General features: G+C 34.5%; 1 protein-coding gene across 2 annotated transcripts in view; it reads right to left on the bottom strand.

Moving 5' to 3' along the window:
* Positions 1-17164, bottom strand: part of Flo1 (flotillin-1) — a 28640-nt gene extending 11476 nt beyond the window's left edge. For both annotated transcript variants that reach the window (XM_028177428.2, XM_028177429.2), the window contains exons 1-9: positions 16954-17164; positions 13119-13285; positions 11333-11512; positions 10613-10696; positions 6151-6369; positions 5133-5293; positions 3677-3785; positions 2613-2738; positions 1446-1610 (exon numbers count right to left, since the gene is read on the bottom strand). In XM_028177428.2, the coding sequence (XP_028033229.2) occupies positions 1446-1610; positions 2613-2738; positions 3677-3785; positions 5133-5293; positions 6151-6369; positions 10613-10696; positions 11333-11512; positions 13119-13285; positions 16954-17005 (1263 nt within the window). In that variant the 5' untranslated portion in view covers positions 17006-17164. The remainder of the gene's footprint in view (positions 1-1445; positions 1611-2612; positions 2739-3676; positions 3786-5132; positions 5294-6150; positions 6370-10612; positions 10697-11332; positions 11513-13118; positions 13286-16953) is intronic.
* Positions 17165-24439: the final 7275 nt, after the last annotated feature.

Here is a 24439-nt window from a genome sequence, read left to right as displayed (position 1 = left end):
CACCCACCTTGAGATACAAGTTCTAAAGTCTCAGTATAGTTACAACGGCTACCCCACCCTTCAAACCGAAACGCATTACTGCTTCACGGCTGAAATAGGTAGGGTGGTGATACTAGGACCTACCACCATTAAGAATAGGTAGAAAATATGTAAGACTACATTTTTAATCGAAACAAGTATATACAATTCATTAAATTTTCTAATTTATTTATTGTTAATCGAACACATTAAAGTTTTACAATTGTCCGAAAGATTGTGTGAATTCTAGGAGATTAAAATGTAAACAAGGTGAAGGACCTTGAAGGTTATCGCGTGTTTACCACGGCTTGTGTAATTCGGTTCGAATATCTCAACCTCCATACTTCATATTATTATTATGATACGCGATATTGTGTTTGTATGTTCGTTACGGTTTCACGTTTTAACCTAATCGACTGAGCATAATGAAATTTTGCATTCTCAGAGGTACAGACAAGGAGACAGAGGTGTATTTTTTTCAAAGTAATTATTATTACATACTAGCTGACCCGGCAGACTTCGTAGTGCCTCAATCGATAAATAAAATACGTAAAATTTTGTATAAAACAAACTTAAAACAAACAAAAGGAATCCATCCGACGGGGGACACATCAAAGGGAAAACAAATTTGTTATTTTTTTTTAATTCCGAACATCTAATCATATTTATCTACCTTTTAAACCTTCTCTGGACTTCCACAAATAATTCAAGACCAAAATTAGCCAAATCGGTCCAGTCGTTCTCGAGTTTTAGCGAGACTAACGAACAGCAATTCATTTTTATATATATAGATTAGGTAACTCTGTCATAGTTTTTCTTGATGGAATACATCCTGTCTCCTTGTCTGTACCTCTGAGAACGTGTTTTAATGAACTGTTGTTTATGTAACCATAGCCATCTGAATGTTTTCTACCCCAATTAGTAATTAAAAAAGTAAAGCGGTTAGAAAATTCGAAAAATTATATAAGTGATATATGGATGGGTTTACATGCACTGCACAATATATTATATACATATCGACGCATGAAAGGCAAACGTGACTAAGCGACAATGCGTGAACTTTACAGTAGACTAATTTAAAGTTGAAATTAATTTAAAATATACCTGAGAAATACCTGAAAAAAATTCTTATTTAACGAATCTAGTTGTTGGATTGCAATGATTTTAATAGATTTAAAAATATATTTTTTTGCGCATCGAATATGGATGTTGCCTATAATTTATGTATAAAGCGGTTATTGTCGCTTAGTCACGTTTGCCTTTCAAGCGTCGATATATATACACAAGCATTAAGCAACGACAAGACACGATAGATTATTATCAAACTTACCTTACTAAAACATTTTCTTTATTCCAATAATAACATAATTAATGTGCCAATATCTTGGCATACTATATTCAAGTTGGAAAGCTTAATATTAAAATACCTTGGATATATCGACTCCGGTGACTCCCTTCACGAGTTCAGGTAAGCACTGTACAATGCTCAATACTTCACCGGTGAGTTTAGCGGCACCGACCTCGCCGCCTCCGCACGACACCATAGTCACCTTCCTGGCTTGGGACAGGGGGGCAGCCACTTCTGCTGCAACCTGTGGTAAATTGACAACAGATACATTAAGTGGCCAGAAGATCTTCAGTAAGTCAGTAAGTGGGTATAGAAGCGCAGTGTGAATGCTGCTTCACCACCTGCTTACTGGTGGTAGGACCTCTTGTGAGTCCGCACGGGTAGGTACCACCACCCTGCCTAATTCTGCCTTGAAGCAGTAACGCGTTGCGTTTTGAATGGCGAGGCAGCCGTTGTACTGTTAAAAGCGGCATTTATGTTGTAGACGTCTATGGGTTTCGGTAACCACTCAACACCAGGTGGGCCGTGAGCTCGTTCACCCATATAAGAAAAAAAAGCCTCGAGTATATATATATTATACGTCTCAATTGTATAAGGCTATGCCCCATCCTTCAAACTGGAATGCATGACTACTTTACGGCAGAAATAGGAAACGGACTGGTAGTATCTAATCGTGCGAACTTAAAATACATCCCCTACTTTCACAAATTGCGCAAGTATTCAATTAAATGTTTACTTTCGTGAACACGTACAGTACGGTTCACTAAAAACAGAAAAACGGTAACTGCCTGCGGGATTTGACCACCGGTCCAGTCGCCTCGTTAACACCGGGCATCTTATCCTTTAGGCCACGAAGACTCCGCTTAGAGAAGCAATCCCTTGTCTATAATAATAGTAGCAGAAATCCTTTTCGCTCCAAAATTTGCCCGAACCGTTTCTAATCTTCACCAATTATTCCCCAAAGGTGGAAAACACTATCTTACTTATTTGTGAGAACCATTCGTTTTCCCTGTCTGATGGATAAATTGACCTTTGTGTTTGATGCCCATGGACACTGTTTTGTTAAGGATTGTGTAAACTATCTGATGATCGTATGTGGTAAGGGATGCAATACCTATTACTTCAAAAGCTTGTTGGTTTAAGAAATTTTCTAATCAAATTTTAAGTGAAAAAGTTGGATCTACACAAGGAAATTCACTTTTAAAGTTAGTAATATAGTTATAACCAGAGTATTAACTATTTTTACCTTGGGTAGAGTTTCCAGCATCATGTCCACCATAGCGGCAGATCCATATTCCTTCCACGCCTCTGCCTTTTTCGCCATCTGCTCGGCATCAGCAACGGCCTTTGCTTTTATAGCGAATGCTTCCGCCTAATTTTTAAAATATTTAGCGTTAAAAGGTTAAATTCTTTCAAAGTTTCCAGCAATCATAATAAAAATTTGGTTAAGCACCATCCATCGTGGTATGCACGCTGTTGTGTCTATCTATGGCCTTCGGTAACCACTTAGCACCAGCTTAAACGTGAGCTAGTTCCCTAATTAAAGGCAATTAAAATCATAGATAATACACACAAATTAGTTACAGATGAGTCGTCTATTATCAAAGGTGGCAATCTGTGCATTTGGATAAAAAAAAATTATTGATATGTCAATACAGATTGATTTGAATATAATCGTCTCCTTCAAAGAATACGGTTCAAAACCTGCATTAAATAAAGGTTAATACTTAACCTGTTATTTATCTAAGATGTCGTTCAGAAGAGTTTTGTGACTGCCAATGGAATACAAAGTCAATAATTCGTTTTTCTGATTTACCAATAATTGTCCAAAAGTCACATTGCCGGCTTTGATAATAGTCGACTCAGATAAGCAACTCAAGCACTCAAAACAAAATGTTTACGGGCGTCGGCCACTAGATGGCTTCGCTTCTATAAATTTTCACTGCCCCTGTTCATGGCAGTAACAAATTACCTATCCAATTTTTTTAAGGATTTTGTAAAGTTTACACAGACTACTAATTGATAAAATTTAATCAATTTGTCTATAACAAATACCTAGACTTGTATGATTTATTAATTTTTTTGTTTTCTATGTTTAGTTACACAATACTTAAATGTCTTAACTTTAACAACATATAAGTTTAGGGGCATCCGATTCAAGACGTCGACAGTTTCCATTCAAAAAAAAAAATTGTCTTAAAGTATCGCAGTTTCAGGGCCCTGATTAAAATATAGCGAGACGGGTTTCCCAACGATTGCAAACCTTTCAATAGATCTTTCGAGTATAGAAAATTATAAAATATTACTCACCTCTCCTCGTACTTTAACCGCTTCCGCCTCAGCTTCGGCTTCGAGCACTGTCTTCTGTCTGTGCGCTTCCGCTATCTTCTCTAGTCTGAACTTCTCAGCTTCGGCGGGTCTGTCAAAAAAATGCTTCCAAATTAATTATTATATATCGTCATCTCGCATTAAAACTGTATAATCTCAAAACTTTTAAAGGTTTAGCATGTGATATTTTTAATATTATATATATCTTTGCAACATTTATTTTATATTTTTTACCAGTTACAATATCTGTCTTTTAAAGTAAAATGAAATTGTGTATAACTTTCTGGCGGGAACGCAAGAAGTGATGTTGTGTGATTTGTTTTATTTTGTCTATTTAGTGTTATGACCACCCTTGATTTTACTGAGATTCTATTTCATCTCATATCATCTCATCTCATTTCGTTTCATTTCATCCCAGTTAATTAATGTCTCAAATTAATCATCTTCATTTCATTTCATTTCACTCCATACTATCATTTTTCATAAAAATAAGAATATAAATTAAAATAAGACATGACTTAAAGTTCTTAGTTACCAAGGTCACAAAATCGTTTAAAAAAAAATGTGTATTAATTTTGTTAATAGTAGTCAAAATATAGGTAAACTAAAAAAAAACTAAAACTAAACTATGCTCTTATGACAGTATTTATGAGAAAAATACTGGTGATACCAAATGATTCCGCATATTAACTACATTTCGAATATTTTTGGCAATTGTACACTTTTAATGCAAAAAGACGATATGTGGGTAGTATAGTCATAAAGCTAATAAGCTGTGCAAAGGATTTCGAAAATTAAAAGCTACTGCATTTGTTTTAGACATAAAGAGGTGCGAAGTTATTTGTTTTGGGACGATAGTGATTTTTTATTTCTTGTAAATAGACAAAGGTAGTTGAGTACAATTTTCTTTAATGTTTATCAAGGGTTTTTTTTTTTTTAACTGATACAAAAAAGGAACAAGGTCAACAATTCGACTGTATTTTTTTTAGTTTAGTAGATTTATCAATAAAAACAGTGATTATGGACAAATTATGGATCAGTGGGCAGGCACTAGTAATATTAGAATTGACACAGATTAAATAAATTTAGGATATTTATAGATTATAAATTGGCACTTAAGCACTCGTTTTAAAAAGCAAAAATCATCTTATGCTATTTTGTTTCTCGTAGTTTAGTGAATAATAATAATAATTATAGTACGTATAGTACAGTTTAGATACGTCCGTAAATATTTGTGTTTCATTCTTCAATCTTGAGTATAATGAGCGCGAAAGACGTTTTAAAAACAAATCTAATATTTTTGGTTAAAATCTTTCAGTCTGACAACCCTCAGACATTACGCTGACATTTGTGCCAATGGACTTTGTATACGGCTAATAAATAAATAAATAAAAAAAACGCTGACTTTTTTTTTGTGTTCAAATAAGGAATTAATCACCTGCGTATTGTGGCTTCCAGTTCCTTCTCGCGTCTTTGTACTTCCCACTTCTGTACGGCGATCTCCTGGGTTCGCTCCACGACCGCTATCTGCATCTGTTCCTCTTTGATACGCTGTTTCGTCTTGGCAGCTTGTAGTTCGTAGGCCATCTCGGCTTCGGCCTATGCAAACATTCTTTTATTTTTTTAAACTATTATAATCGAGTTCTATTGTAACCAGACACGTACGTCCCGTTTTATAAGATACTAGCGGCCCGCTCCAGCTCAGCTCGGGTCTTTAACAAAAATTTCAACGATATTGGACGTAGTTTTATTTTTAAAAATAAAACAACACTAATTGCGGCATAACTAAAATAGTTAGACATATGCTGTCGCGACACTTTTTGTAATTAATAATTTGTTCTACAAAGTCGTAGTACATTGTTTTGTGTATATCATCAATAGTTTTCGCAGGGCACGCGATGTAAATAATATTTTAGGTATTGTTTTTACACCTTGGGTTACGTTATTGCAAATTTAGTAAAGATCCCTAATGTTTTAAAAAAAATATTACCTATAGCAAATGTTACTCGGCAATAGTGTAGCTTCCAAACAGTGAAAGAATTATTCAAATCTGTTCAGTAGTTTCAGAGCCTATTCAATACAAACAAACAAACAAACAAATCTTTCCTCTGTATAATATTAGTGTAGAAGTATAGATTACAAAGAATTGTGTACTCTATCAATCTTACAAAATTCAGGCATGTGTAATTCATATACATATGTGTATATATCGACAAATCAGTACCAAACTGCTACATGTCAATCTAATTCAATTCATTCGATTAAATATCAATATTTTATTTTAAACCAATTTTAAAATAACGAATTTGTGATGAAGTCTATAAGATAAGGCCAAACGTAAACATTAATTAACAGTTTTCTGAAGACAAAAAATATGAATTGTTAACTCAACATCACTTATTTAAGATTCGCTGCACCATGGTTTAATATTCATAATCATATTAATATAGTGTCACCTTTTTGGTGTGAACTTCTACGTCGTAAGCGGCCTTCTTTAGCTCAAAGTCCCGCTGAGACTTAGCGATCTCCGTATCGTTGAGGAACCTGGCGGCCATGCGTTGCTCCTCAGCCATCGCCTCCTTAATCTTGGCTTCGGCCTGAGCTTCAGCTTCGCCTATACGTGCGTCGCGCTTCACTTCGGCTGTACGAGCCATACCTAGAGCTTTCAAGTAGCCCTGTTGAAAAAAAAAAACAAAATATCAGAATGATTAAGTATTGTCTGTGGATTTCGAGACATATGACTCTTAATTAAAAATACCCTTCACGGTTTAATCTCATGTATGTTTTGTTCACTATTTTGAACGTTCTAATATCACAGACGGCAACAGACCGGATTACACCGTAAAAGGGTTTTCAATCGAATGCCATATTAGGAAGTTTATTTTTTTTAAGTCACTGGTAACATACATACAAAGCGTAAAGAGACTTTTTCCGTAGCTGAATCAGGAATGACATACTGGTGTAACGTGCATCCAAACGTAAGCGAAGCACAAGCAAGTGTAGTTTCATTAGATACATATTTCGTAGATTCCATGTGTCAGCGGATTTATTTTTACATAAATTCTTGTGAAATAAACAGTTTCGTGATAACGTGTCAGGTATATACATAGCTCGACTCGTTTATTTTCGAGAACTTTCCCAATACCCCGTTCGGTTTAGCGAAATTAATTCAATAGTGGCACAAGCCAAATATTTCGTTTTTGTGCGAGGTTAACATTACAAATGAAAATACGCGCAAATGTAATTTGGAAGACTTCCACTCCCAAGACGTGACTTCTAAAATACGATCTAGCTGTCAGAGTGAAACTTTCGAGTTGCTATTCATAAAATATCTTGCAACGTTTATGAACAAATGATAAAATCCCTAAATGCTTTAGGTATAAGTTTAGACTATTTATTTTATCAATTCAAGTATTACCACAAAAGATAAATTTGCTGCTGTGTACAAATAATAAATTGTATCGCCTACGAACCGGATAAGAGGTTACAAAATAACCATTCTTAGATGTTATGGCTGATGGCCCGCAATGGATTTTAAATTGCGCCACTATTGAATTCACTCAGCGATGGAATGAGAACAACATATATACATCTAAAGCGTTACTACCTAAACAAAAAAAAATTCAACTTGTGTACGATATCTAAGAAGACTTCGTTGGTATAATGAAGTTTAGATTTTAAGCAAACAGATTTGCATGACATCTCTATTTCACGAGTGCATTGAACACAGATAGCTTTTTATTTTAATATTACAACTTACATTTAAATGTAATGCTGTGGAAGAAACACCCACCAAGTAAACAAGTGCACTGTATTAATACTTCATTCTAAATACTGATTACATTAAATTTTTACATTGCCTTTACAATATTTGATGTACATTTATTCACAATTCGTAAAATACAAAATAGTTCAGCGTCAGTCGATAGTGGTTTAAAGTGGTAACCTAGCCAGGGTCGTTTAGAATCTCTACGGAGAGGCACTGCTTCCTCTACTTACTCTGTAGAGAGCGTTTGGTTATGCCGTGATGTGAGATGTTGCTCAAATCAGTTTTTTTTTTAAATCAGAATACCCAAACAACAATATGGAATTCATCGATATAACCTGGAACTAGGCATTCGCCCGAAGTGCGTGTCTAGAAACGTTTCTAAAGAGTTCCAAAAAGTTCTGATATTAACCTGAAAACTACCCTCAGCAGTGAACGGCAGCTCGTCTGTGTCTCTTACTTTCGTCGATGTCTAAGGGCGAGGTAGCCGTCTTTCACAAAAGCAACAAAAATATGTAAGTACTATCTTAATATAATTCATTCATGCAAGCTTTTTTTTTCAAACAATTTATTGAAGCATCTTCTACCACATTATCACTCACAACAAAACATACCTTGGCTCCCTAATGCCCATCACGCATAAGGAAAAATAAAAATTTATTCTACAAAATCATCTGACGTATTACTACTTAATGCTAACTAAAAATTACTAAGATAATTTCGCTAAATTCAACAGTGATCTTGGACGATATTTAAACTACATATTTGAGAAAAAAACAACCCGCGATTTTATGTTGTATAAATATCTTGAGCGTATATAAATACATATATTTTTTAATAATACGACTAAATTAAAACTAAGAGTTTTCTTTTTTCGATTTAACGGCTTATTTATATTTTATTTTTCAAACCCTTTGTTGGGCGATCGTTGCAAAACTTTACAAGATCACGTGCTAGGCAAATGTGAAGAATTTGTGAAAAATTCATCGAAATCGAAATCCGAATCCGAATTTTCTGGTTTTATAGGGAATATTGATTAAGACTTCAACGTGTATTAGCATAAAATTTATAGCCTATCAGGGCAATGTATTTAAAATTTTAATACATTCCATATTGGACTTTGAATATTTCAATATTATTTTCCGTTATGACCAAACGTAGTGTTCGCTTACGCGGACCGCACCTACAGAAACTCTCTCTATCACGCAATCCTATTTATGCAGCATAACCGTCGGAGCAAGGAATGTAGGTAGTTAGGTAGAAGAATTTGACGTACAACCTAGACCATCCACACACAGTGGACACAGTGGACACAATCCACTTGAGTTTCTCGCCGGATCTTCTCAGTGAGTCCCGATTCGGATCCGGTGGTAGATTCTGCGAAGCACTGCTCTTGCTGCGGCTAGTTTTTATTTTATTTATTGCTTAGATGGCTGGACGAGCTCACAGCCCGCCTGGTGTTAAGTTGTTACTGGAGCCCATAGATATCTACAACGTTAATGCGCCACCCACCTTGAGATATAAGTTCTAAGATCTCCAGTATAGTTACAACGGCTGCCCCACCCTTCAAACCGAAACGCATTACTGCTTCACGGCAGAAATAGGTAGGGTGGTGGTACCTACCCACGCGGACTCACAAGAGGTCCTACCCCCAGTGAAGTATTAGCAAGTTCTCTCAGGTTGAGCCCGTGAGCTCACCTACGTATCGGCGCGTAATTGGAGTAGCCCCTTAGCCTAATAACGATTAGTTAACGGGAAGCATCAATATTAACAAGTATTCGAACTGAATATATTTCAACAATATTCAACAACTTCATTTGATATTCTAGTTCAACATAACTCTGTAAAAATTATAATGTGACCTGTATTCATATTATGTATCATTATGTATTGATTTTATAATTTCAGACTTTTCAAAGGCAATTTCCGTGGCCATGTGTCATTCTAATCTGCGAAATAAAGTATTCAACGTTCTATTCTATGTCATCTATTGTGGCCGACAGATAACGATAGACTAACTGTAATAAAACTTTTAATATAGCTTGCGATAAGTCTTTAGGTTTTTTTTTACATATTTAAGAAAACAGATAGTGTCGCCTTCCGTACATATTAATTATCGCTTTATGACTTTTCTTTATATCCGTTTTATTTCCGCATCTACTATTTGGTACTTTTATTAGTATGTTTGTGAAGCACCTTCCATAGATACGCGTAATCTATTTTTATCCACAAAGTACTTACAGTTTAATATCCTATAGCTTTAAATCAGCGCAATAGCGAATTTTTTCACAGCGTAAATGGTTGTTTTACTTTTAAAATGAAATCCTTTTTTTTTCTACCTAAGCTGATAGTCTAGAGTCTCTAGAGAGATAATATCAGCGTCGCCGGGCTAGAGAAATCCTTAATGATTTACTAACGTACATAATATATTATTTTAACGTCATTGGAACTCGCAATAGTTGCAGCGTGCACAAGTGTGGCAACACACAACAACAACTACTGGATTTATTGCCGAAAAGTTCATTGAAGTCTCAACAAAATCTTGAAAGTTATTTCATTGCATTTCACTTTTAGTCAAATGGTTCCAGTACTAGACTAGGCCTTATGGGCTACGTTACCTTGGCCCAGCTAAATATACGTTTAAACAAACAAAAAGTATACCTTTAATTAACAATCGTTACATTGTTATCCATACGATGTCGAAAAGGTTATTTTATTTTGCCCAAATTTATAAACAACGTTAAATAAAATACAATAAAACAGCAACAGAAATGAGTCTGTACATTTGAATAGATATACAAAAAAAACGTTATATTATTTAATATGCATATTATGTAGCTGTGTTGCCATGGTGATAATAAAACTAACTCACATTTCACCTTCTCCACGACTTTCACAAATTTAACATAGATAAACCTAAGACAGGTCTAATTGAATTACGTAGCTCCCCTTATCCCATTGTACGATACCCGCCTAAAACGTGTAACGATTACGTTCCAAATAAGGAAATGATAGTGTATGTGATGTCTCTTAGAAAAACTGCAAATATACATATAAGAAAAAAACTCACTATACCACTAGGCTAGGAGAACAATATTGTATGAATTACTGTTGTCTGTCGACTACGTTATGTTATCTACTAGGAAACCTACCTCCTCGTCTCTGATGTCCTTCAAAGTATACGACACAACTGTGATTCCCATGTTGATTAGATCACTCGACGCAACTTCGAACACCTGGAATGAATAAATAAATATTAAAATGTGTTTTTTTTTTGTTCAAGAATTTCTGTGTATGACTAAGGCAAACGACATTTTAATGTGAACTCCAGTGTTTTGAACTGCCATACTACACATTATCTGAGTACGAGAACAGCTTTAAGTATATGTGTACACCACAAAACAGGACGGTCCAGACTAAGGCCTGCAAAACTTATGTTATAAAAGTTCATTTTCAATTCAAAATGTATAAATGTAATATATATTTTTTTAACACTGGCAACATTTATCATTTACGGGCCAATAGTTGATGGCGTATTTTTTTTAACCCACATACATTTCTAGTCTGGACAACGCTGAACTACAAAAGTAAGAAGATCGGTTGCATAGAGTTGTATAGTGATGCAAAAAAGGTTCAAATCATAAAATACCTGATACCGCTATTTGCGTACGAACGGTTCCCACTTTAAGGGAATAATATCGTGTAATAAAAATTACCGGTATTCACGTTGTGTTTATTAACCCCGGTACGCATGATGATGGTTCCACATATGTTTTATTATAAATTTATATACGTATTCTTGTTTTAATTTCCTTAAGTTTTTATATTTTATTTTCTACACAAAAATACATCAAATAAACAATATAACGAACCTTTTTCGAGAATATTTTTCTGTCTTTGTATATTTCCTCGACCGTCATAGATCCCATTATAGCACGTTGGTGACCCTCCAGCGTCACCAGGGCTATGTGCTGAATCTCTTGCTCCGTTTTACCGAGAAACTGCTCACACGCGGAGAGCAGCATCTCGGAATTCTGACCTTGAATTTTGACCTGGAATTTTGACGTTCAAAAGGTGACATTTTAGAGGATCCATTGGCTAATCTCACGGTACTGTTGTATCACAATCACATGTAGGTATAAAGCTATTACATTCTGCAATGAGTCAATTTACTAGAAATGTTCATAAATATTCACAAGACGACTACGATATTTCGCAGGCATCGAGACTAACCAAAGAAGTATTCGATGAATGAAATTAATACTGGCCCGTTGAAATAATCTAAATTAGAAAATGAAACTAACAAAAAAAACTAGTAAATAGTAGTAATGAAAAACTAGTAAATACTATACCTATATACGACGATCTATCTAACCATTGCGTAATTTGAAATTACAAAGGTAATTAGATGTTTTATCTTTATTTAAAAAAAGCTGATAAGTTGATAAGAAAATGAAACACGTTTAGTTATTTAGCAGAAGTCACTACAAATATTGCTATTGAAAAGTAAAATATAATAATATTTAAGAAACGAAAGATGTGTATTCTACATTATTTAAAATCCTTTTTCTCAATATTAATCACTTTTCGCGTTGTTTAATTTTCAAGATTACTATCTTTTTTACGGTGGGCAAATATATTTCTTTTCATTTAAAAAAATAATACTTAGTCACTGCTTCGGATCTCTCTACATATAAAAATATAAAGATAGGCTTGATAAATAACATTTTTTAAAGAAAACCGAAATAACGTTATCGACATGCGTATACACGCGAACGTATCAATTCGTGTTTGTCCTACAACATCTTTCTGATAAAGATAGTCAATTGTCAGTTAATACGATAGTAAAATCGACATTGACAATAACCTCGCTACACTCCTGATAAGTATAAAAAATAGCAAAAAAGGAATTTTATATCAATGTATTGTTTACGAAGTGATGAAAGTTGAATGTTATCTTTACGCACCGGCATTAGATTGATATGAACAAACTTATTATTTATACGTTTGTGAGAATTTACTAATTTCCATTAAAACTGCAACAATTTGTAAGTGGTTGTCATCGATGTGTAAGATGATTATTGGGATATAATACAAAGGTTTTATTTAAATAGTTACAATATAATTTTATGCAAAATAAGGGAATATTAATGCGTATAAGAAATCACGAGTCTCTTTGCTGCACGTCCGCCACAACGCGATGCGTCAATATTTTAAGGGCCATTTTGTCTTAATACTAATATTATCTATCTATCTCTCGGATATCGGGTATATCGGATCTAAATCCGTTAGGAGTCTTATTTAAAAAGTGAGAGAATTAAATGCGTAAGTTAGTAGTTAGTAAATCGATCGATCGACTTCGAAGATACTTAATTGCAGAAAAATAACGACTGCTGCTAAATCGTTTTTTTTAAAGCCTTGATCTAGACTAGACTAGTGTATATGTGCTACAATAAATAAGAAAGTGTGGTAGGTACTTCGTTTTATTTTCCAACCGATCTACAAATCTATTGGTAAAGATATGTATAGAGTGAAACAAGCATCTCTTTATCCGAGAAAAAAACAACGTTTTTTATTTATTCAAATCTGAATTACAAATATGCATAATGTAGGTAAAATTGAGGAGCACGTCCAGTTAAATAATTAATGCTTACAAACCTGAGCGATTCCAGTAACCGAAATGGGCACACCCTGACTGGTATAGACAGTTGGTGACTCCACTTGAAGGGTCATGGTGTTTAGAGATATCCGTTGTACGCTCTGGATCGCTGGCCATACAAAGGCTCGACCACCAGGGACCAGGAGGGGCTTGGAATAGCAGCATCCTGGGCGAAATTTTAGGTTTACAATTAAGTTGCCTCAATTAGTCATTTTGCATTTAAAAGAGAATTTCTTGTCCATAGCCGCGTTTATCTTCACGACACTGCCAACGTAATCAACTAATGCCACTATGATTTCTAGATTAATTATCAAATGTGTGGCGGTCGCTTTTTCGCTTTGGCAAGACTATGTCTTAATAAAAAAAAAAAAGGAAATAAAATATGGAAGTCAAGTTACTTCGATACTAAAATCTGCCATTGTACGATCCACAATAAGTTTTTGATAAACATTTAGTGAAGAGGAAGCACTGTAGCCGGAATTATTGAAGGATATTCGATAAGAAATCATATTTCTGTCTCTTCCTTCAACTCTCCTACAATTTACAGCTCGGACTAAAAATACCTACTTTTCATTTCCACTTTTTTTTTATCAATTAATATTTTTATAATAAATTTAAAATACTTCGCTTCGCCACTTATCTTTTAATTATTTTTTACTCAGAAAAATTGTGATGTCGTAAAATTGAGGGGCAATTCTGACTACTATCGAATTGTAGATCTTAATTCTTGTAGTAAATTTTTTATAAATATTTATACATAAAGATTCAACGGCTGTATGGTATTACACCATAGATCGTATGGTGTAAAAATATTAGCTGTATATTTTGCCAACGCCCCGTTCGTTGCACACAGGTCTTGTATACACTTTAAAGACATTTTTTTACTGTATTTCTGATGAAATTATTAAACATTATACAATTAATAGAATAAAAAGCGTAAACTATACTCAAACCTAACAAGACCACGCCCGCACAAACATGCTATAGTAAAATAGTGATTAGCAGATGTTGACGTCACAACTCAATTAGGTCTATTGGTGTGAGTCATCAGCACCAACTCAATTATCCTCTGTATCTGCGATAACACGAATGAACGTTAGATGAAAAGTGAACGTCAGTGTAACGAGAATTGAATTTAAAATAATTAAAACACATTTTCAACAACTAATTTTAGGTGTATACCCACTACTTAAACAGACAAGTTTTTATTGATTCGTGATAAAATAAATCCGTAACGTCTGCATAAACTTGTAATGCAGTACAAAATCAATTTAGGAAAAATATTCTGAAATCTGTGAACGTCATCCATCAATATTAATTTTGAAATGATTGGAGCCGAGCCACTCTTATTGGTTTAACATCTCGTTGGACTTTGATACAAAATGAATTAGAAGTCAAAGTGGAAGGACAATGACATCAAATAAAAGAAAATAACATACATGCCTAAAAGTAATTTGATGACGATGAATTTGTTTTTATGAAATTAAACTTTTATTAATGAGTTCCATATTTTGCAGCATACCGATTAATCATAGTGCTTAAGTATGCACGTAACTGTGAACATGAATATCACATTAAGTCAATCATAAAGCTTACACCAAATTTGAAACTTCCCAAAAGGACAGTTAATTCGAAATTTAACCTTCACAGTAAAGTTCATATGCAGTTAACTATTCATTGTTTTATAGATTATATTTGGGAGTTAAAATTTTAATATATTTTTCTATTATACTAGATGGGTAGTAAATTATATAGTAAATTAAATTATATTAATCGTAGTAAATTATATTAGATGGGTAGATGATTTCATGGTGTTAAGTTGTTTCTGAAACCCATAGATATTGTGTGCATGCTACCAACAAGTTTCTGTGGGCTATATTGGTAAAATGGTCGTAATAAAAATAGACCGGACAATGAGGCCTACTGATCAAGAGACATAGAATGCCCATCACCATTTATTGCTCATTTTCCTGTCCTTCATCATGAAGTCACTGGTGTGCAAGTGTTTGAGACATTTTTGCTTAGAAAAATTAGTGCCTATTTGTTACATTGAATGATAAAACACAAAAAATAATTCTATATAAAGCAAAAATTCCCAAAGGGGCCAATACCTGCACACTGCAATAACTTAACAAACCGCAAAGTTTTTATTTAAATTTGTAAGTATTTTATATCAATAAAGAGTGATGGGATTTTTAAAGTAATTTATTTTATTAGCTGAGTTATTAGGTTATTTTGGAAAGGGGGTGTCTTGTTCAAAATAGTTCGGGAATCCCTGATATAAAGTTTTATTAAATCAATGTAATTGGTTAAATAATTGAATATTTTTAACACAGGAGTCAATTCTAATTATGCCATAAGACAAAATATTAGTTCCAATAAAATTATGATCATTATATCCTTCTAAAGCCACAGGATTAATTCCAAGTTTTATTAGTACTCAAGATACAAATAAAGTAATAACAGAATTTGGTGATAACATCATCTGTCATCAGAAGCTGGAGGGAGTAGGTGCCTTCATTTTGACTATGAGGTTAAAAAATTGCGATTATTTATTTATTTACTTATTACACTTCATCTACATGTTTAACTACATTGGTGGACTTAATCCCTAAGCCATTCTCTGCCAATCAACCAAAGGTAGTGCAGAGTAAATATTAGTAGGATCATTGTAATACAAATTTAACACAAAAATTAATACAAATATATACAGATACAAATATAAAGAAAGTAAATGCCCTAGACATAGACAAATACAGTAGTATGCATACTTACTATAATGTAAGTGTAAATGTATTATAGGAATATATTAACATAATTTTAATAAATTAATGATGATTCCACTAATTTCCCCAACAGCATTCTCAGAACCCTTAACTTTAATATGCACGGGTTAGTAATAATGGTCCTGATATCGAGAAGGAGCGTATTCCATGGCAGAGCAGACTACATGACAAGAATAACAAACATAACTAGAACTATTTCTGGGATAGCTATTTGATAGGCTATAGAGGGAACTTAGAGCTCACTAAAGGCTAGATTGAAGGTATTGAAAATAGGAAGTTATATAGGAATGAGGGTTGAGAGGCACAAGTCAAGAGAGTGATCAGTGCACACAAATTACTTCACTGGCATATGGGTAAAAGTGAGCTGAGTAAGAAATACTTAGGGTGATACAGAACATGGGGAATACAAGAAAATTTCTACCTGACATCAGATTATGTATACTAAGAGAAGATAAGAATTTATGAGCATTGTTTTCAGGGTGGCAGTTATTATTATTGGTTCGGATGTAGTCTAATAATACTCAATATAATTCAACATAAAATTATAATATTGAATTTGCTTTTGTCTTCTGATTAATATCATATTGGTGCTGTAATTCAAGATTATGGTAATAAAATAATTGTACCTTTGTTATTATTTGGTGAATTATAAAGTAGGTATGAATTTAGTCATTTTATTATCTGAAATTTTATTAAAAACCCAAATAATTATTTATTGAATATATATTAAAAATATTTATTAAATAATTGTTTTTTTATTCTATAAATACTACAAAAATAATCGAATATGAGTTTTTATCTGCTTCTCATAATAAGAAATATTGATGAAATTCGCATTAAGAAGAACCGAACACTAATTACGTTTATGCTTCCCAACGAAAACAAGGAAAATTAGGTGGAAACTAAAGTTTGTTTTGTTTATAACGGAGGCTCGTTCGCATATGCAAATTTTAACTTTATAATGAACATGGCATTTCTATAATTACTTCAGAGAAGATGATGGAAATAAAATAGTAAAATCACGAAAACAAGGTTGAATATACTATACCTGAAATCACGAGTGCTTCGTTAGGGCCACATGTGACGAACCCCCAAGTCATTTCGAATATTAATCAGACGAAATTATTATACAATAATATTATTTTTGCTCTTAGTTTATGTTAAATCGTAAATTATTGCGTCTAACAATATTCATAACAGAGACTCCCTTTTTTCTACCGACCGTCGATTCTTACTATTTCTTACCACAGATGACACACAGAACGGTATTGCCATAGGAAGAAAAAAAGATCACGAATTCGGAATTTTCAATCCACAAATGTTCAAAATCCTTATTTTTTTAACCGTTTTGTGCGAAATTATCTACGAAATCCTTGTGAATCTAACACTATTCTGTAGAACAAAGCAAAAACCCACTTTCCTGTAAGACAGAAAAAACCGCTCTCCTGCGATTGTCAAGTGAAGTACACTCGTCATTGCCAAAATGTTTCTTAGATTCTGAAAAAGAATACCCTTTAGATATTTACAACTATAGGTCTGTTAATAGCATAAATTACATACATTACAAGCAGTTCTTTTATTCCCAGAATGATTCGATACAATCTTATGCCTGTGGATTGTGAACAAAGTTTTACTTTGCTACTATGTATTTTTTACTCTGTAACTAAAACAGGTAAGTAAACAATTTGAGAGCTTTAAAAATCAAAACAAAAAGGGACAACTCTGATTATCAACGATCAATTCTTTGATCAATTTAATATTATTTTTTGGGTTAAAAGCAATGAATCAGTAGTATCATCTGAAAACACTTAAGTCACCGTCGGAACAATATTACGATAAGTCCATATGTCATGATAATCGTCTCATTGTTGCAGACTCTGACTATTCCCCGACTCGGGCTCAACAAAGAGCCACCCATGGTCGACGCTGCAGATACATCCCTACGGATCCGTCCGATCCACTGACTTTACTATTAGACGCTAGCTTTAGTACTAGAAGCAGGCATAGGAACCCTGGTAAGTATACTTATCAAACTCGTCAAAGAGCTCGAGGTGCAATTAACCTATACATCAGCTCACTGAGTTTTTCACCGGATCTTCTCAGCGGGTCGCGATTGCAATCCGGTAGTAGATATATTCACGAAGCAGCTGCCGTTGAGCTGACAATTGTCCTGGTGAAACAGGAAACACGCCCAGGTCACCATTCATCTTTCATTACTACCTCTTTCAATCCTGTACAAGGGAAGTTTTCAATAATAAACATTATTTTCGGGATAGTACAGCTTAATCTCTAATTATGGTATTTTGAAGTTGTCTGTAGGTATGTAACACTGAACTAGCCGTCCATAGATTATCATAAAAGTAAATATAGATTGGTTTACAAAAGTAGATAACTTAATATTTGCAGAAAAAAAAGCTATTATATGAAAAAATGTATATTTGCTTTATTCCTTTTTGGATATTACAATATTTTGACAATTATGACCAGTTTGTATCATAGACCTATATAGTAGGGACACGACATATTGTTCTATACGTACAATTGCTTATATAAATAGCACCCATTTTGAAGGCACACACATAAACATATATCTATCTCGTTTTTACTCAGCACTTTAACTCGCAGGAAAACAATATAACAGTATTTCAGTGCGTACATAAAATGAAACATGAATATACGTAAATGTCTCCGTCTCCGTCTAATGAGGCCGAAAATCCGCCATGTTTAGCGCGCCAAATGTCATTGTCACGTCAGTTCGGCCGTCTGTTTTGGGTTGTACATTATTTATTGACTTTGATATCGATTTAATATGATTGCTTATATAAAATTTCTGATTTAATCATGCTTAAAACATACAAAAATAATAATTAAAACATATTTTATAGGATCTCAAGAAAGTCGATGCCCCAAAACTATTATCTATATATATTTAAATTCATTATGGAGCCCTCATCTGAAACAGATTATACACTTAATATATTTGAATCCGAAATATCGGACACCATTTTTCGGTCGGAATCTATTCATCATGACACTAATCATAAATACCTCTTTAAAATATGTCATCAAAACATATTTAGACATTCTGTTTAGATATTTCGGGAAAAAGGCTTTTTTTTTTTTTTTTTGGTCAGGAGGAAATCGCCGGACTTCCGCCCTCCCCTGGGGATGGAAGGCGGGGCATGTCGGAGTCGAACTGACTAAAACCTCCTGTCGCTCAACAACCCGCGTCCGAACCTCGCATGAGACAGAACCCATGAAAAGGCAAAGGGGGGAAAGTGAAGCGTTTAGTGCGGAGCACATCTCTCCCATCACCCTCCCCCTCGGGACGCCGGACCGGCGGTCGTCGGCGCCACGACCACCAGCCCTCTCGGTCGGCAGGCTATCCGGAGCCCGCCTAGATGGCGCCGGTTAGAATGGTCTATCCTACGGAATACCCCGCTGGGTCAGAACCAGCGTGGGTCGAGGATAGCCGGCCTTCCATCACCCGGATGCTCTTGCGTAAAACGCGTGCAGAGCAGCTTGCACGTCGTCTTCTTAGGCCCTTTTCGCCTGTCCCCAGACCGACATATGAAGGGGACCCGAAACACTTAGAGGGCCAGGGCTTGGGCGATATCCGCCTCCCTGGCCCCCGCTCGACGGCGGCGGGCTTGCGTGTCTCTCACGTGCCCCGCCGCCTCCTTCTGCGAGATGGTGCACTCGCAGAAGTCGAGCATCGCCTTCCACGACTCGTCGTCGCCGAGCATCGATGCCACAACACTCGGCAACGACAAGTCGTTTCCTAGGGAAAAAGGCTACCGACAAAATCTCTTCCGAACTATTTAAATAAAATAGTTTTATTCCGCATTGAGTAAAACACTATTGTAAATTCGTTAAATATTTATTAATTAAGTGATTTTAGAGAGGAACACAAGGAATGACGTTTGTAATTTCATTAACGAATAAATGTTCTGTAGGTGTTTTTTTTTATCAGGCGGTCCCTTGATAAGTTTAAAATTTGCGTGCGGTGCGGTAGTGCGGTGCACCTTCCTTGAGGTGCGCTGCGGTAGTGTGTTACGGACTTTAGAGTCAGCAAAACAATTAAAATAGATTGTAATAGTCTAAGAAAAACACGTACTCAAAATACGATAACATTCAGCATGCTAGAAATGGGCTGATGGCACTGTACTATGCCATATCTTTATGTTTTGCGGCAAACGACAACTTTATAAAATCAGTGTAGCAAATTTTAAAAATCGTCATATCGTTTACTTGGAAAATTTGAAGCACGAACTCGTCTTAGATTTCACATAATATCTAAATCACATCATCTTTGCACATAACAATATACTTACTTCCTATTAAAGTATAAATTCTACAAATACATTCATACTCAACAATATTTAAAATAAAATAAGCCAAGAACGTTTATCGATAAAACCTTAAACATTAAAATCTTCTGGGCAGCACTAAAACCGCCATGTTTTGTGGCCAGATGACGTCACAGTGGCACGAATTTTTTGTTGACGTTTCATTTCCATAGGTTTCCTACTTCAGTGGTTTGTATAGGTCATTACTTCAGTAGTATAGGTACGACTTGTATCTACTTTTTGGTAGGAACCCGAAGTGCGAACTTATATGAATTATTTTATTTTGTTAATTTATTTTTTGTTCGGGTTTAAATGTGTAATAATGATGGTTTATTAATTGTTTAGCATCTGTGAAAGTGCACAAATGTGGGAAAATCAAACAAAGCCGCTGAACGTAACTTCTCGGGATCCTCCAAAAAGTCCACTGAAAAAGTCTCAGTAAATTATCACATTTTACTGAGATTATATTTCATTCCATATCATCTCATTTCACTTAATTTCATGCCATGTTTCATATTAATCAACTTCATTTCATTTGACTTCATATTATCATTTTTCATAAAAAATAAGAATATATTAAAATAAGACTTGACCTAAAGGTCTTAGTTACTAGGTAATAAAATTTCTTAAAAAATAATTTTGGCGGCAATTCAAAATTTAATCTGAAATTTATTTAGTTCAAAGTGGGCAAAAATAAAAGTTGCGACGCGTCAACTAGGCAAATAGTTGTTAATTTACGTTACATATCGACGCTTGAAAGGCAAACATGACTAAGCGACAATGCGTGAACTTTACAGTAGAGCAATTTAAAGATGAAATTTCTGAAAAAAAAATTATTTTAACGAATCTAACTGTAGGATCGAAATTATTTTAATAGACCTAGAAATAGTTTTTTTTTGCCCATCGAATATACTTAAAGGCTATTGCCTATCATTTGTGTATATAGCAGTTATTGTCGCTTATATATATAGCCCATAATTTGATAAACAGGTAAAATTATCTGAATTTTATATAAAAGGTTTCTCGTCACAAGTAAAATTATCTAAGCCAGCATTGAAAGATTTGGAGTAACATGTAAAACAATATGAGCTATCGTTGAAAGATTTTCAGTAACATGTAAAGTTAGACAAATTCGCACAGCTTACAGTTTCGTTTTGGGTATATTGGACTAAAGTGATCCCATAGTTCACAACAAATCGAGTAAATGTATCTAAATACTATTCCATTATTTTATGCATGTAGAAATTGTAAAGAATTGAACTAAAATGTAATAAATTACTATGGTAAATCATGCAAAAGAGCGAAACCAAAAGAGTGAGACGTTTATGAATAAACATTTATTGTAAAAAACAATAGGGATATATTTTTTTGTAACAAAATCACGCTATTACTATTATATTTTATACAATATTTTGCCAATATTAAATAAAGAAACCATAACACATTGTAGTGTATTCCAATATAATACCAAAATCTAGTTATTGCCTCATCAGTCTTAAAAACAATAGAGAATTATTAAAACTCATAAAAGCTCTAGTTTTCAGAGTAAATCAACAACAAAAGCAATAATAAATTGTATTCTGCTATTGAACATAACCAAACCTAACAACACTATTGTACCTAATATAATCAGTCTCTAAAGGCATACGATATATATGCGACATGAGATCTTGTTATTTTTTGTTAATCAATCACAATCTTCAATATTGTGCAATGTCGTGCACGTGGAATGCTCAGAAACTCTTGTTTAAGACAATTAGGAATGACTTTGTCAGTGCAAAGTTTGAGCAAATCATCATATTTGGCTTTTGATATGGGTAACTGAGACCTATAACAAGATGTCAGTGATAACTTGATTTTAGGCTGAACTTCGACATCAAAAGATGATGCAGAAGCATTCATAGATGTTTTGTATTTAACGCTTTGCTTGTATTTTTTGAAAGTCATAACACGGATCTTGCTTATTTTCCCGGTTTGGTTGCCTTTGAAGTACTTATCACTAATACTATCCCATTTATAAAAATCTTCATAGCTCAGTCTTTAAACCTGAAAAGGCGATGAATCTTGCCTAGCTGTTGAAAATATTGTAAACCATTGTGATGATGCGTAAACAGTTGTATTTTTTGATCGATTCTCTACAATGGCATGGTATCGACATGTAAGTGTGTCCCGTCAAAACAAAGTTTATTTGAATAATGCAACATTGCTAATACCGTATGGTTACGGTTTTGGCTTGGACAACAGTCGCAATAGAGAAGTTATCGCGTAACGTTTCTTCTAGCATCAATGGACTGAATATATTTATGTAAAATAGTTGCAATCTCATTGGCGCCACGCTAGCCATTACTCTCATCCCAGTAGTAACCAAAAACATTACGAGTTCCGTTTCATAAACACAAAAATTATATACGGCTAGTTTCCTACTACGAGCATAATACAAAAGCATAGATTGTGCAAAAGGCGTGTTGAGTACTTTTTCCAAAACTAGCATATGAGATGACGGATCATCTCGGTGTATATTTTTGTGGGCTCTAAAACGGGTATAGATTTCTTCTTTTTCTGTTTCATGTTATTGCTTTTCTCTTTGTTTTTCGAGATTTTTCATTTTTTTCGTAGTGAAGAAAGACGCTTTAAACACTGACTTTTATAGGTACATGAAATCCGATGTTGAAATTATCTAAGAATATTTTACGAAAAATTCTCTCGCTTACAATATTGTGTTGTGCTTTTTGTATAGTTTGTATAGGTTGGAGATATTTCTAATTTCTTCAGAAAGGTAAACTTTGCTCGAATTTTGACGATAGTAATGCGAAAGTACCGCTGGTATTTTTTTTATTTTTAGTGCTCAGTTGTGTGGACGAGCTCACAGCCTAGCTGGTGTTAAGTAGTTACTGGAGCCCATAGACATCTACAACGTAAATGTCACCACCCACCTTGAGATATGAGTTTTAAGTTTTCAGTATAGTTACAACGGCTGCCCCACCCTTCAAACCGAAACCCATTACTGCTTCACGGCAGAAATAGGTAGGGTGATGGTACCTACCCGTGCAGACTCACAAGATGTATCAGCGTAACTTTAACTAGTAGGTGAGCTCACGGGACTCAAACCTGATGATGTTGCTAACACTGGCCCTAGCAAGAGCAGTGCTTCGCAGAATCTACCACCGGATCGGAAACGCGACCCACTGAGAAGATCCGGCGAGAAACTCAGTGGGCTGTGTCTGTGGGTTAATTTACTCGCCGAACCCTTCGTCGCGAGCAACGGGTTCGACGAGAACGATCATCGGGGAAGTCAATCGTGAACATTTGTTAAGTACGTATTTCATTCCAAAAATTGGTACCCGTCTGCGGGATTCGAACACCGGTGCATCGCTACATACGAATGCACCGGACGCCTTATCCTTTAGGCCACGACGACTCTGTAAACTTTTGATAAATCTTTTTACGGAATCTATAGTCGTTTCTTTGGTCTTATTTGGTGGTTCACATCTCCCTCATGGAAACAAAATGCAAATAATGTGACAAACGACTTTACTAAGCGACGCCCAGCTTACGAATGTCACATTTTACCAGCCCGCCAAAACGTGGTACGCGACTAGTTGCGCATACCCACACGACGTATTTAAACTCGCGCAATTCCTTAGCGACAAAAAAATATATTTTGTTTACGGGTAAACATAACTAAGCGCCAAAAGTAACCATTGAAATTAATCAAGTAAAATTATCTAGGCGACGTAGTTATTAGAAATGTTGTCATGTAAAAATATTTACGGATGGAAAGGGATATTATGTTAAACAAGTAAAACTATCTAAGATTCAATATTATTCCATTTTGTTTCAGGTTAAATTGTATAGCTGTACCAATTACGACTACTTTGTATAGGTACAATCTACTAAGTGGTTTCAAAGAATAATTTCATAACAAGTAAAAATAAATAAATACAAACAAATGAAAATTAAAAAACATGAATAACTGACTAAGTGAATAATACCTTATTATTAAAATGTCCTAACTGCAGGATGTCTCTAAAATAACTTTTTTTTTGTCGTTTGGTAGGAAAAAACTCTGCATTTTTATGCAAATCACACCATATCTAAGCGACATAAAATATGTCACAGAGTGATGAAACCTATACTAAACGACGCAGAAAAATCAGACGATTCCAATGGTGTATATAACTCATT

Source organism: Bombyx mandarina, chromosome 01 (genome assembly GCF_030267445.1).
Source record: "Bombyx mandarina strain Sakado chromosome 01, ASM3026744v2".
Classification (NCBI taxonomy): Eukaryota; Metazoa; Arthropoda; class Insecta; order Lepidoptera; family Bombycidae; genus Bombyx; species Bombyx mandarina.
The sequence above is the reverse complement of the archived record's forward strand: the minus strand, read 5'-3'. Positions and strand labels throughout refer to the sequence as shown.